General features: G+C 44.7%; 1 protein-coding gene across 1 annotated transcript in view; it reads right to left on the bottom strand.

Moving 5' to 3' along the window:
* The window catches only part of Nipal2 (NIPA like domain containing 2), an 87,124-nt gene extending 73,209 nt beyond the window's left edge, over positions 1–13,915 (bottom strand). Inside the window, exon 1 of the mRNA XM_041637734.1 lies at positions 13,675–13,915. Coding sequence (XP_041493668.1) covers positions 13,675–13,809 — 135 coding nt within the window. The 5' untranslated portion in view covers positions 13,810–13,915. The remainder of the gene's footprint in view (positions 1–13,674) is intronic.
* Positions 13,916–14,199: the final 284 nt, after the last annotated feature.

Here is a 14,199-nt window from a genome sequence, read left to right as displayed (position 1 = left end):
TCCAACATTCCTGGAAGGGAAAGGAGGCCATCCAGATTCTCAGAGCTATGTCTACACCTGTGAGCATCTAGGCGGTAAAGACGCACAACTGTACGTGCTGCTGAGTTTCGAATTATCTGTATCTGCGCACAGAGAGGACTAATTAGTACTTCATATTGTTAGCCATCTCTGGGCGAGGGACACAGTGTTTACTGCATTATTTCTTTTTACTGTTTTATCTGTTTGAAAAATTTGAAACTATTTTTTTTTTAAAAGCTGCTTTACAGGCGCAATGAAATTAAGAATATGGGTTCACTTAAAAATATGAGTTTAAAGGGGAGATAACAAGAGAAGAAACAAAAGGGAAGCTGGTCGAACCAAGAAAAGATGTTAAGGAGAAAAATAAAACCATGGCCCAACTTCAAACCACATGTAGACACAGCTTGAGGAAAACACAGGACGTGACGGGAGAGGATGTGAAGTGAAAACGATCCGACAGAAGATCAGAGATACGGGAGACAGAAAGCATGAGGAAGCCGGAGTCAGGTGTTACTCATTCAGTCAGACATCTATTTGGGATTTACTCAGCAACTGCTAAATATTAGGCCCCATGTCGGGACTCAAGGATGAAAAGTCCCTCAAGATGTTCAGAGGAAGCAGAGAAGGCAACACTGTGAAGAGCGAGTGTATGGCGTGTGTTCCTTACAGTCCGCAGAACAGAGCGCACGGTGCGGCTCTGCCTAGGCTGCTCCGCGTGGTGACTAAGACAATAAAATTTACCCTTTCACGGTTTCAGAGTCCAGAAGACAAAATCCAATCTTGTTGAGATGAAACCAAGGAGCTGGGAGAGCTCTGCTCCCCCTGGAGTCTCTAGAGGAGAGTCCATCCATCATCTCATCTGGCTACTTCAGGCTGCTGGAGTCCTGGTCTGTGGCTATATCACCGTGGGGCTGGCTCTATGTTCGTACTGTTTTCTCCTGTGTCCAATCCCCTGTGCCTTCCTGTTTTAAGGACATGAGCAGTGACATTTGGGGCCCAACTGACTGATCTAGGATAGTCTCCCCATCTCCAGAGCTTTGCCCTTAATTAATTACATTTGCCAAGTCTTTATGTTATGCAAAGAAGCAACATTCACGGCTGATTTAGGGTTTTGGGTGTAGGTCCATTTTAAGGGGTTATTATTCAGCCTTGCCCATGTATGGCGAGCAGGTACAGCACCACAGAGTGTACCAAAGGGCCTTGCAACAGAGAATGCCAGCATGGTTGATGGGAGAGGCCGGCAAGAGTCTCTATATCCCAGGGCATAAAGGACCCTGGATGGGAACATGCCCAGGTTTAGCGGGTTCACTCCCCTTTCCATCTCTGTGGAAACGTCCAGACCACTGACTCAAAAGAAGTTTCAGGAGTCCAGACCTATGGTCACAACACCTTGTTTTGGGGCTTGTTGCAATATGGCAGGAGTATGTGGCAGAAGAGAACTGTTTACTTCCCAGCTGCCATGAAGCAAAAAGAGGAGCAACCTGCCCCAATATCCCAATCAAGGGCATGCCCCAAACAACTTGACATTTTTGCACTGGGTCCCTCCTCCTGTAGGTGCCAGCAGTTCCCCTTTGAGCCACAGGCAAAGGACCAAACCTTGAGCATACAGCCTTTGGGAACTTTGGAAATTCAAACTATTATAAGTGCAGAGGATCGACAGTGGGGGAGGAGACCAGGGAGCAGAAGGCTAATTACGAGATGGCATTCAGGGGGTTAAGCAAGAAAGAGGAGCAATGAGAGTAACTGCAAGAAGGTCATGCAGAAATACTATCCACAGCAGTAAATACCAGGCACAACCTGGAATCTGTGATCCAGCTTAGATTACTGGGTGGGTTAGACTGTTCTTACTATTAACCTCCTTGACTCTTGTAGACAATGGAGTTGTCAGTATTACTGTTCCAAATAGAGATAAAACTATAATCTCATGTGAAAAAGGAAAAAAACTGCAATGAAGAGTAGATTTTTTAATCTTTTATCTTATTGTGGCACACTATAGCCATTTGCTATGTGCTATAGGGTTATCACATTCCTATTCTGATGAGTCTCATGACGTTAGATCCATCTGGTGATTATAAAAACCACCAGGAAAAGGTCGGAGTTACGTAACGCTGTGTATCATCGCAATTCTACACACGGTTCTGTGCCAGTTTCTAATCAACCTTAAAACCTCAGCAGACAACCCCAACATATGGCCTTCCCATACAATTAAGAACTATTATATTTTATCTTTTATTAGAGAACACATTTATTTCCACGATTGTACATTCCCCCATTAAAACCAGCAGTAAACTTGGTTTGCCAAGATGCCGTCGGGCTTTCACGTCTGAGAAACTGAAGTTCCAGCAGCGCATGGGAAAAGGAACACATTTGGTAACTCTTCTGCAGAAGGTTTTTAACACAATGTTAAAGGAGAGAGAGGTGAGAAAAGGCAAGATTCTAGTTCAGAAAATATTGAACTGGGTTCTATTACAAAACAACTTAGTCCTGTCTAATATTGGGAAGGGAATCTCTTAGGTCCCCGACTGCCGCACTGAATACAAAGAATGCTACTGTTCACCCCCAGATTCGTATAATCGTGATTTCAAAACCTCTAATTCTTTGTAAAGAATCAGGACTGTGGCTGCCTTTTGTGGGCCCGGACTAGGGGGTCCGAAAGCTGGATGCTGTGAGCCTTCTTGGCTGCAAAGTCTTCCTCTACACCTGCCTGGGTTTTCAGACCACTGATGTGGGGATTCCCCTCTGTATGCTGTGACTATGTCTTATTACCATTGCTTAATTAAGAAGCTCTTTCAGCCAATGGCTTAGCAGAATAAAACCAGGTGGGAAATCTGAACAGAGATAGAGACAGTAGGTGGAGTCAAAGAGATGCCATGTAGCTGCCGAAGGAGAAGGACCCCAGAACCTTACCAGCAGGCCACAGCCTCGTGGCAATACACAGATTAATGGAAATGGGTTAATTTGAGGTATAAGAACTAGCAAGGGATACGCTTTAATCATTGGCCAAATAGTGCTGTAGTTAATATAGTTTCTGTGTGATTATTTGGGTCTGGGTAGCCAGGAAATGAACAAGCACAGTCTCCATTTATAGACCCACGGTTCTTTGGGGGAACAATGCCTGCTTTGAGCTCCAGCACTCCTTGGCCACAACTTTCCCTGAACACGGAACTCCACTGATCCTATCAGATGCTAGCCACTGGATGAGTTTCTGCCCGAGTTTGGGGAAGGGGCAGGATGTTGCCTCACACTGTCTGGTCTCTGCCAAAGCCTCCTGGGGCTCTTGCATCCATCGGATCCAATCTTTATGAAGCTGAGGCAGGGATCATTTAAGTTTTCTCTATGCCTTGTACATAGTGATATAGATCTTTGGCTGCCTCTAAAAGGCCAGGCCTCAAAGCTAATTTCCCCTACTTCAACTTCTATGCTAGCAAAAACTGTCCTATCCCATTGGTTCAGTAGTCAGGTTGCAACAAACATCATAGTCAACATACATATGACACCCGTACTTATTAATGGTTACCAGGCTACTTGATCATAAGACTTTTAAACGGCTCTGCATGTAAATCTCTTCATGAACGTGACAGTTGTTCGAAAGATGGTATTGGCTTGAATCTTAGCCACAACTGTTCATTTTTTTTCCCACCACTATGACTCGCATAGCCACAGCCAAAGGTGTCTAATATTTTCTTTCTATTCCTGCTCACATGTTCATAGTTACATGCAGTACCGTATCCGCTCTGGAAGTTTCATAGGGGCAGTCAGAGACTGTAAACCAAGAACACTCCTTCAAGTGTTGGTCAGTGCTTTTAACATTTTAATTATGGATTTACCATTTGTACCAAGTGATGCTATGATTTATGGATGGAAAGTGGAATAATTAAATAAGGAAGATTAGCACCTAGATCACAGGCTTATCATTCTTACGGAGAGGAAATCTGAAATTGTCTCTTTGCTGTTTTAAGTGTGCAATCCATTACTAATATTCAGCCCCGTGCAAAAGAGCTCAACAATCCAACCCCCCTCCTCCTGAGACTGTATCCTTTGGCCACCATCGCGCCAGCTCTTCCACCTCCCAGTTTACACAGCCACCATTATGCGTTAGGGGTTCAATTGTTTTAGATTATGCACATAAGTGAGAACATGTGGTTTTATCTTTCTACGGCTGCCTTATTCCACGGAGCTTAATGTTCTCTAATTCCGTGTTGTTGTGACAGAATTTCTTTCCCTTTTAGGTTTAATAGTGTTCCACTGTGTGTCTGTGCCACACTTTCTTTACCCACTCATCTGTCAGAGGACACTTACACTGGCTCCCTGACTTGCTTATTGTGAATAATATTACCACAGACTTGAGAGGCAGTGCAGGTATCCATCTCTTACACATACTGATTTCAATCTTTGGGGTAAATACCAAGACGTGGGATTGCTGGATCATATGGCAATGCTATTTTTAGAGGTTTTTTTTTTTTTTGGTAATTTTTAAGTATTTCTGAAGCACTTGCATTCTCTCTATCTTTCTGTCTCCCTCCCTTCCCTCTCCCACATACAAGTTCAAACATGTCCCAAAAGTACAGCTACATTTGAGAACACACTGTAGTCTTCCGACTTGGCTGTTTCAGTCCTGTGCCGCTCTGTTGAGAAGGGCTCTCAGCACTCTGTGTAGACTAATCATTTAGGGTCCTCTTTGTTGATTGGCTTACATAACTTCTTCCATTAATTTTTCCACCAACAGGAAAAATACAAGGTTTTTCTAGATGTATTTGGCAGGGAGGGGAGAAGCCTAGAACTCAGAAATAAGTCATAGCCTGGAGATGGTCTAGTGAAAAGGATTAAAAAACTGAATCCTACAGCCTAAACTTTTACAGAGACCACTTCTCAGGCCCTGTCCACACAGACAAGGACACTACCTGGAGAGGAATACTCCCCAGGTGGTGAGCTAGGGCATAGAAAGAGAGATGGATGAGCTGAGATATGCAGGCCAAGGGCTGCCATGGAAGCAGCTGGCAGGCAGGCTTTGCCTACCTGGTGGGAACTTCTACTTAAACCAATCAATACTGCCTCTTGGTCACAGGGACCCTGTTTCATGGAGATCCTAGCCTTCCCAAGGAGACCCACATTCTTCAGGAATGTCAGGCCCAGCACCTCTGGCTTTGGGGACTAATACAAAACAGGTCAGGAATAGTGTCTGGACAGATGAAAACTCCAGTTTGATTCTTCATTTGTATTTTAATAAATAAAGCTTGCCTGAAGTTCAGAGAGTAAAACAGTCACACTGATCAGCCTTACAGACCAGGCAGTGGTGACACACATCTTTAATCCCAGCAGCCACACTAGTTGCCATAGAAACCAGACAGTGGTGGTGTATGCCTTTAATCCTAGCACTAGAGAAGAAAATAAGACATGAGGATACAGCTCTCAGTCTCATTCTGAGAATTCCTGGAGGCAGGATCGCCATTTCGGACAGAGGCAGAGGGAAGAGGCAGTGGCTGGCTGTTTTGCTTTTCTGACCTTCAGGTTGAACACCAGTTTCTGTCTCTGGGTTTTTATTAATCATGCTACACCTGTTGTCTCATTAAGTCTTCCTTCCCTGGAGTGCAGAAGTCTGTCACCTAGAGAGGAGAGTCCGCTACAGTGGGACCAACAACTGAGGAACACAAGCTAAAAATCAGAGTGAGAGACTGAACGCTTACCATACTGTCAGAGGTCCTGCACCAAAGCATTGGTGAACGCTTACCATACTGTCAGAGGTCCTGCACCAAAGCATTGGTGAACGCTTACCATACTGTCAGAGGTCCTGCACCAAAGCATTGATGAATCCAGAGCTAATGTAGCTTTATCCTTGATCAAAATGGATTCGTTTCTTTTATTTTTTTAATCCAATTACATTTGCATGACTTGCTGCCTGAACCTCTTTCCTTGCAAAGCATTCTTGGTAGAGAGGGCTAGTTCTACAGCCAGAAGAGAGACTGACTTTTATTAAAAGTTAAAGAAGTTAGGCCAGCGGTTCAGGTTCTTAAAATAAGAAAACAGTTTGATAATTGCAAAGAACGTAAGTTTTGGAGACTCGGGAAATCAGCCAGGGCCTCAGCAGGCAGCTGGACATTCTTTTTACAAAGTGGCGGTATGACTCAACACACTCAGGGCGCGTCTTTGGGGGACTCACGACTAAATACAACCCGAAATGAAGTGGAGTGCATGAGTAAGCACAGATATTGACATTAGAGACCATTTTCCGGCACCTCCTGATGTGTGCCGTGATGACAGGAGACCATGCTAAAAGTGAATATGGCCAAGTCACGAGGCTGGGCCAGAGCACAGGTGTGAACAACCTCAACGCAAGTGGGAGGCGAGTGGAGTGTTAGCTAGCTGTCTCCTCCCCAGGGCGGTTATAACACTCTGGTGGTTACGGCAGACGGAATGAAGAACCTTGACTCTGTACAACACGTAAGTCGGTTAGAACAAGGAACAAAAGGAGGTAAAACACTGATTCTTTAGGAGAAAACAAAATAGGAAGGAACCGCAAAAAACCAAGGGGGGGGGGGGATGAAGAGAGGTGTGGTTCAGTAGGTAAAAAAAAATCCAAGCGGGGGTGGGGTGTTTGAGAGGGGTGTGACTCAGTAGATATAATGCCTGCCATGCTAGCATGAGGATCTGGGTTTGGAACATGGGGGAACCTACAAAGAAAGCCAAGCATGTGGCAGATAGATATCTATAACTCAGTGTTGAGACAAATGGATCCCTGGAGTCACAGGTCAGCCAGTCTACCCAAATTGGTCTGTCCCAGATTCAGTGAGAGAGCCTATCTCCAAGGCTGCTGCTGCTGTTGATGGTGATGCTGAGAGTGACCGGCAAAGACTCTCAACATCAACCTCCGCCCTTCACAGCCATGCACACACGTGTGCACACACATGCACACAAACACACATATAAAGTTAAAAATCCGAAGCTAAAACAAACATAAAATTTAATGTTAACCCTGACTGAGTCTTCTCAGGTTGAGCATGAGCAGTCAGGGAGTGCATGAGATGTGACCACAATTCCTACCACCAACACCTCCATTAGCTGTTCCTAGTGCTGCACACCCGACCTCCCCAACCTGAAAGAGTGAAAACAGTAAAAGAGGTCAGAGAATCCTTGCTTTACCCCTTCAAGACCCAAGGGCTCCCATTAGACTCTCTCCAATTAGAATGTGGAGATGAAGAGGAGACCACCATCAAAGAGTAAGGTTGGCACTAGACAGAGACGCACAATGATTGCGTGTTAAACAAAATGAAGTTTTATCAAAGAGCTGATGTGAGGGTTCATAATGTCATTTGTGTTGAATCCCCAAATTCCTGACTACAATATGTATTTCTATGACTTTCCTACAGCACAGGTAGCTTGTACTAATAATGGCTGTGCTTATTTGGTATTTGCTATGTGTTTGATATTTTACTATTTGGCATGTATTATTTTATTCTTACAATGCTCACGCAGGGTAGGCATGTCCTCATCATTTCAGTAGAGAATGCTGAGAAATAGGGAAATGGAGAAGCCCACACCACACCAGTAAAGATGCTTCAAAAACTATTCCATTAAGAACAAACTCTATCTGTACAGCCACTGCAGAATCGCTTCAGGAACGCCACCCCTACAAGTATGCCCACTCAGAGGCCAGCTTGAACAACCCTCCATGCTTTAGAAAGAAATGAGCAAAACCCCACTTCTGCCCCCCAAAACAAAAACAAAACAAAACAACAACAACAAAAAACACCAAAACACTGGCCTGGCTTTGTGGCGATCACTTTTTGGTTCTTCCTATAAAGTAGGTTTGTATCTTCAGCATTTGAATGCTGTCTCTCCTCCCCCTTTTATATTTTTTAATCCTATTTTAATCAACATTTTCTCCCCTCTCCTTTTGCAAAGGTGAATTCTGAAGAAAGGAGGCCATGTAAATCTGTAATTTGGCAAGTTTTCTACAGTCTAGATTTGGCTGTTAGGCAATGCAAATATTATAATTAGCATGGGAGGTGTCAGGTGGATTTAACCGCAAACATCTGGTCTGCCAAGTTCACAAGGGCATTAAGACTAACAAAAAAGTCTTTCCTTTATTTTTCCTTTTTCCTAAACAAAAGCTTCAATAAAATTGCTTGACGCTTTGTATATTTACTTCTAAGAAAGTCTGAGAAAGGAAAAACGCCATATTAGATGTATAAGATAGGTTTTTAAAAATCAGCAAGTATAAACCAAAAAGAATGTTTTTAAATTCCCTTAGGAAGGATATGGAAATGACCAGCTGCCTCCCCAGGCCTGTGAGTATGTGAAGACTTAGCACTTTTCTTTCTTTTGGGAGTTATGCAGCCATGGGCAGAAAAGAGATGGATGAGAGCAGAGCTAAATCAGCGGGGGCAATGCAGGGCTCATCACGGGCTCTGTCAGCACCGCGAGACAAGCCTCGCTCATCTCGCTCATCTCTCTCCACGTTCACTCCTAACACCACATTCTTCTCAAGCTTCATCTCTAGCAGCAGCAGCCTTTAGGTGTGGACTATAAATAGACGTGCTACTGAGCTTGACTGCTCGCTGTGCAATCTCGGAGCAAGTTACTCAACACAAGCTTGCTTGCATGAGCAGTGAGGATAATGTGCACTTCACAAATTTGCTGTGTAGCTCCAAAGACAAAACAGTTACAAGCATCACCCAGTAAATCCTTAACAAATGCGGGCCTCTCCGACTTTGCCTCCTCTTTGTCAACTTGTGTCAATTTTCTTTAAGCATGTTGACTTTAAAAATTCTAGCCATTGAGAATCTAAGTTCAAATCAAGGACATTAAAAATTCTGATTTTCATCTCAATCTATACAGAGTAACCTTTTAGCCACATCCTTGCAAATTCCAGCAATTTATGAATGTGAGGACCTAATATCAAAACCCTTCATTGCTGCTCTTCCCAGCTTCCCTCTCTCCTGTCCTCTCCTTTCTCTCTCCATGGTGGTTCTTTATTCGACATACAGTAGGACTGGATCTGAAGATCCCAAACCAATCGTACCAGCAAGGAAACTGGCTCTGGGAGATGAAGTGCTTCCCTCAAGTGCAGTCAGCTACTTAACACCATCAAAGCAACCGGCTCTAAGGCTGGCTGGAAACCAGATGTCAGCACGGTTACATGGTTACATCACCAGCAACTGAAACAAGGGGAGGGCCAAGAGAGGTCAAGGTAGGAGCTCCCTGGGACCTGCGGGCTAAGAAATACTAGAACCCAGTTTCGTTTGTTAGTTTTTGATTGTATGTGTATTTTTATGTGGTATACTAGTGTATGTGCAAGTGTGTGTGTGTGTGTGTGTGTGTGTGTATGTGTGAGAGAGAGACAGACAGACAGACAGAAGCAGACAGAGAGAGAAAGAGAGAGAGAGAGAGAGAGAGAGAGAGAGAGAGAGAGAGATTCACGTAGAGGCCAGAAGTTGATGTTGCATGTCTTTCTTGACTACTTTCCACCTTATATATGGACTCAGGGTGTCTTGCTCAAGCCTAGAACTTGCTGGTTTAGCTAGTCTCCTTATCTCGCTTGCTCTGGGGAATCTCAGCTTCCAGAGTGCAGGGACTACAAGAGACCATCACAGCCACCTAGCATTTGCATGGATTCTGGACCCTCTGTTTACATGGCAAGTGTTTTACCCATTCACATGTCCTGAGTGTGAACATCTAACGCTTAAGGATATGGTGGGAACTTGAAACTTTATAGTTAATTTCATTTTAAAAATTTATTCCTTGAAACACAACCCTAGTTCCCAATTTAAATATCAACATGTCACCATTTAAATGTAATTTATTATGCATCAGTGACTTTATAGGAATATGATAGTCCAGACAATTCACCAAATGTCTTCAAAGCTTAGCTAGAAAGGGGGCTGGAGAGATGGGTCAGTGGCTAAAAGCACTGACTATTATTCCAGAGGACCTGACACCTATTGCAAAACCCCACTAGTGTACATAAAATAAAAATAAATAAATTAAAAAGAAACTTAACTAAAAAGGGCAAGAAACCAGGTGCTTCCTATGATGGAAGATGAATTCTCCTTTAAAAAAAAATCTGAGGGCTGGAGAGATGGCTCAGTGGTTAAGAGCATTGCCTGCTCTTCCAAAGGTCCTGAGTTCAATTCCCGGCAACCACATGGTGGCTCACAACCATCTGTAATGAGGTCTGATGCCCTCTTCTGGCCTGCAGACATACACACAGACAGAATATTGTATGCATAATAAATAAATAAATAAATAATCTGAATTATATTCTCATATTTTGGTAAATGGGGCTTTTTTCTTTTTCTTCTTCTTTTTCTTTCTTTCTTTTTTTTTTTTTTTTTTTTGGTTTTTCAAGATAGGTTTTCTCTGTAGCTTTGGGGCCTGTCCTGGAACTAGCACTGGCCTTGAACTCACAGAGATCGGCCTGCCTCTGCCTTAGGAGTGCTGGGATTAAAGGTGTGTGCCACCACTGCCCAGCTATAAATGGGCTTTATTGAGGTTCACAGTTTTGACCTTTGATAAATCTTTGGCTTTTATTTGTATAAGTAAAGGAAAGCATGTATACAAACATGAGTAAATAGGGCATTTTAAATATAACTTTTAGATAGTAAATATCAAACTAAGATAAAGTTTTAATCTCATTTTTAAACTTGCGCGCGCGCGTGTGTGTGTGTGTGTGTGTGTGTGTGTGTGTGTACCATGCACTTTATGCATGTTGGAGCCTGTGGAGGCGAGAAGAGGATGCCAACTCTTCTGGAACTAAAGTCATAGGCAGGAGGTTGTGCGCCATCCTGTAGGTGCTGGGAACTGGACCCATCCATGTCTTCTGCAAGAGCAGTAAATGCTCTTAACTGCTGATCTTTCCAGCCCCAGCTAATCTCATCCTTAAATGTTGGCAAGGCATTAAACATTTAAAAACTTCCCTGAAGGTCAAACATGACACATCATATCTACGTACCAGATTTAGTCCACATCTGGCCAGTTTGAGGCCTCTACGTCCTGTTAGCCTAATTTAGATGTTCTAAAATTTAATTTGCCTTGACTTTTGCACTGCCTGCTTAACAAACTTCAATGGCTCCTGACTGTCTGCTAGATAAAACCTTAACTTCCTTACTTCCCCTTTAAGGCAATCCAGGACCAGATCCAAGGTCTTAAACCCTGTTCCCACTTCACAGTCTCCATTTCCCATAACAACCACATCCTTTGGACCTGACTCAAGGCATGGAACTTTCTAGAAAACACAGCTGTTCCTTGTTCCCAGGGTTCCCCTCTCTGAAATGTCCTCCACCTTTGCATTCCTACTTCAAAGTCCCACCCATCCTTAAGTGTCCAGCTGAGACAGCCACAGGCTTTTCTGAAACTCACACGATACCATATACCCCTGTCTTGGAGTTACACACACCTAATAACATTCCTGAAAGAAATGTTTGGGTCTTGGGCTACAGTGAATATTCCCACAGTGCTTTGTACTCGCAATGAGCCCAGTAGACAGCTCAGGAACACTAGCCTTTTGTCCTGGAAATGCGTGGGTACAACATAAACCAAGTCAGCAGAACTCTAAACTTCCACATCTAAACTTCCACAACAGAACAGGGGAGTTTTTGTCTGTCTGTCTGTCTGTCTGTCTGTTTGTTTCAAGCGGGACAGGCTCTCAATGCAAAACTCGCGGTGGCTTCTCAGGATGCCAGCCCAGACTTTTGCTCCAGGCATTCTTACATCTCTCTACCACTTTTATGTGGGCACCGTCACACGAGAGGACTTTTCAGCAGAGGAAGGCTAGTGGGTAAGACCTGACAGCAATTGCTGTGAAAGCAGACAGCTAGCTGGGCCACCAAGGTGACAAACCCACAAAACATTGTTCAGCCAGTTCTAGCCAGCTGATTGCTCCCAGTGCTAATGTTGACTGTGGGACTTGGGAACTCAAATCTCACACTTGTTTCTCTCTCTCTCTCTCTCTCTCTTCCTTTTTTGAGAGCTCACTCCCATATCCAGCCATCTCTCTATTCAGCTAGTGCCAAAAAGGAAAAGCTAGATTTTATTTTACTTTTACTGCCCTACATAGGACTAGTGGCACTTGATAAAATGTTTGCTGAATGGATTTTAACATTCAATTTTTACTTTTCCTTGAAACAAGAGTAATTATCCATTCGGCAGCAAGCAAAAGAATAAAGGACTCTGGCTTTTAAGAGGGCCCAGCTCTGCACGCTCATGGGAAAAGCTGGCGTTGTCTTATCTGAAGCCAACAAGGGTTGAGGTGTCAGCTTAGCAGTTCCAATTAGCATATTCTGAACACCCTTTCTGACTTGAACAACTGTGTACTAGCAAGGGCAAGTAAAGCCTCGTAAACATTTATGTCACATGATAATCTGTGCTTGGGAAGGCCAAGACAATCAAGAGTTCCAGGATGTGTTGAAGACAAATGATGACCACATACGTTCTCCCTGTGAAGACAGCGCTTTGCTGTTTTGAATGGTGTCATGGTTGGTCGCATCTACGATCTAATGTTTTACCAAAAGCAGATCATTCGTTCTTAAACTTTTATTGGGATTGTGTCTATTGCAAGCATAAGACATACTGAGGAAGTCCCCATGGAAAGAAAGTCTGTTCTTTGTAATTCTGTGGGTAGAGCAAGGAGAAATAGTATAGGTCTCCAAGCAAGTCCCTGTCCCCATTTTATTATCTTTTTTGACAAAACAGACTTAAAGCAAAATTAATCAGGTGGGCTAAGCTTATTTACTCTTTATACAAATCACCTCTGAGTGAGGAAACTAACATTCAAGATAATTTTCAAGCATAAAAGGAATCTAACCCTTTGATTAGTTATTAAAATCTCACACTTGGGACAATAGTAACACAATTTTATGGATGCATTCTTGTAACAAAAAAAAAAAAGATTCATGGCTTTGTTAATGCATAAGACCAAAGTAACAGGGTTAGGAAAACTGGAAGTCTGAAACCAATCCATGAAAGCTCGCTTGCCCTGCTTGAAAGAATACAAACGCTGCTAGAGGCAGAACTTTTTTCCTCTCCCTGACCTTGGGGGCCATGCAAAAATAAATGAGCACCCCATCCCCTTTGATGCTCATATATGCATACATTTTGTGTGTGTGTGTGTGTGTGTGTGTGTGCATATATAATCTCCAGCATAAACCCGTGTTGTTTAGGCTGACAATCTTGTTTTCCCAAAGAGCAAGCAATGAAGAACTGCAGCCTGAAAATATTAGTGTTTCTCCTAGGGAAGGGCGATGCTGAGACCTTGGGGACACGACTCTGCAGAGTTGACACTGGGAGGCCCATAATGAGTTTTTGCTTCTGAGAAAGGTGTCACTTTTCTTTTTTTAAACTGTGAAAGGAACCTGGGGTGAAAATAAGTAGAAATCCACTCCCATTGCCCTCAGATCCTTGCAGAAGGGGAGGGAAGACTCGAGCTGGGAAAGCGAGGTTCCTGGGGACCCAGAGGCCCACGAGTGAGGCCAGGAGCGTCCTAGGGGAAGGGGGTCTGCTGTGAGGAGGGGAGGGGGTGAACGTGTGGCAGCGTCACATGTCGCTCTGCCCACTCGCAGGCCGCTGTCGCGCGCGCGGAGAGCTGACAGGAAGGCCTGGAGGCTCCGCGGGGCCTGCGTGGGGCTGGCGATCGCCGCGCCCGGGTGCGGGCGGCGGCCTTACCTGGTTTCTGCGGTACCAGGCGCTCGACAGTGAGCCGTTGCCCGGGCCCGGCGCCCAGTACGTGAAGTTCCGAGACAGCTCGTCCAGGACGGCCGAGGCATCGTCCTCGGGGCCCGTGGGCACCGGCGCCGCCATGGGGACTGGCTCCGCGCTAGGGCTCGGGTGCCGCGCCTCCCCGCCCGCCGCTCCCCCGCAGCCTCTGCCACTTCCTGCCGGGCGGGCGACAGGGCGCGGGCACCTGGCTCCCAAGGCGCGCAGGTGCGGTCGGGCTCGGCCTAGCTGTCGCGTCTCCTTGCTCTACCCGGGTGTCCACACCTGTCAGGGCAAGAATGAGGTCATCTCCTTTGCCTCCAGGATCTACTGCGTGCAGAGCAAATGTTTGTCCAAGTGCAGGAAGGAAAGGAGCCATCGGTTAACTCAAAGAGTGACCCTCGCCCTTGGCAATCCCACTTCTCGCATGTAGAAGGTCTAAAATGGTCCACATATGGGGGTGCGGGGAGAGAGAGTCATGACTTCTCTCTTTCC

Source organism: Microtus oregoni, unplaced genomic scaffold, assembly GCF_018167655.1.
Source record: "Microtus oregoni isolate MIOR12 unplaced genomic scaffold, Mior012 000053F_ref0000044, whole genome shotgun sequence".
In the NCBI taxonomy this organism is placed as follows: domain Eukaryota; kingdom Metazoa; phylum Chordata; class Mammalia; order Rodentia; family Cricetidae; genus Microtus; species Microtus oregoni.
This window is presented reverse-complemented; position numbering and strand designations above follow the sequence as displayed.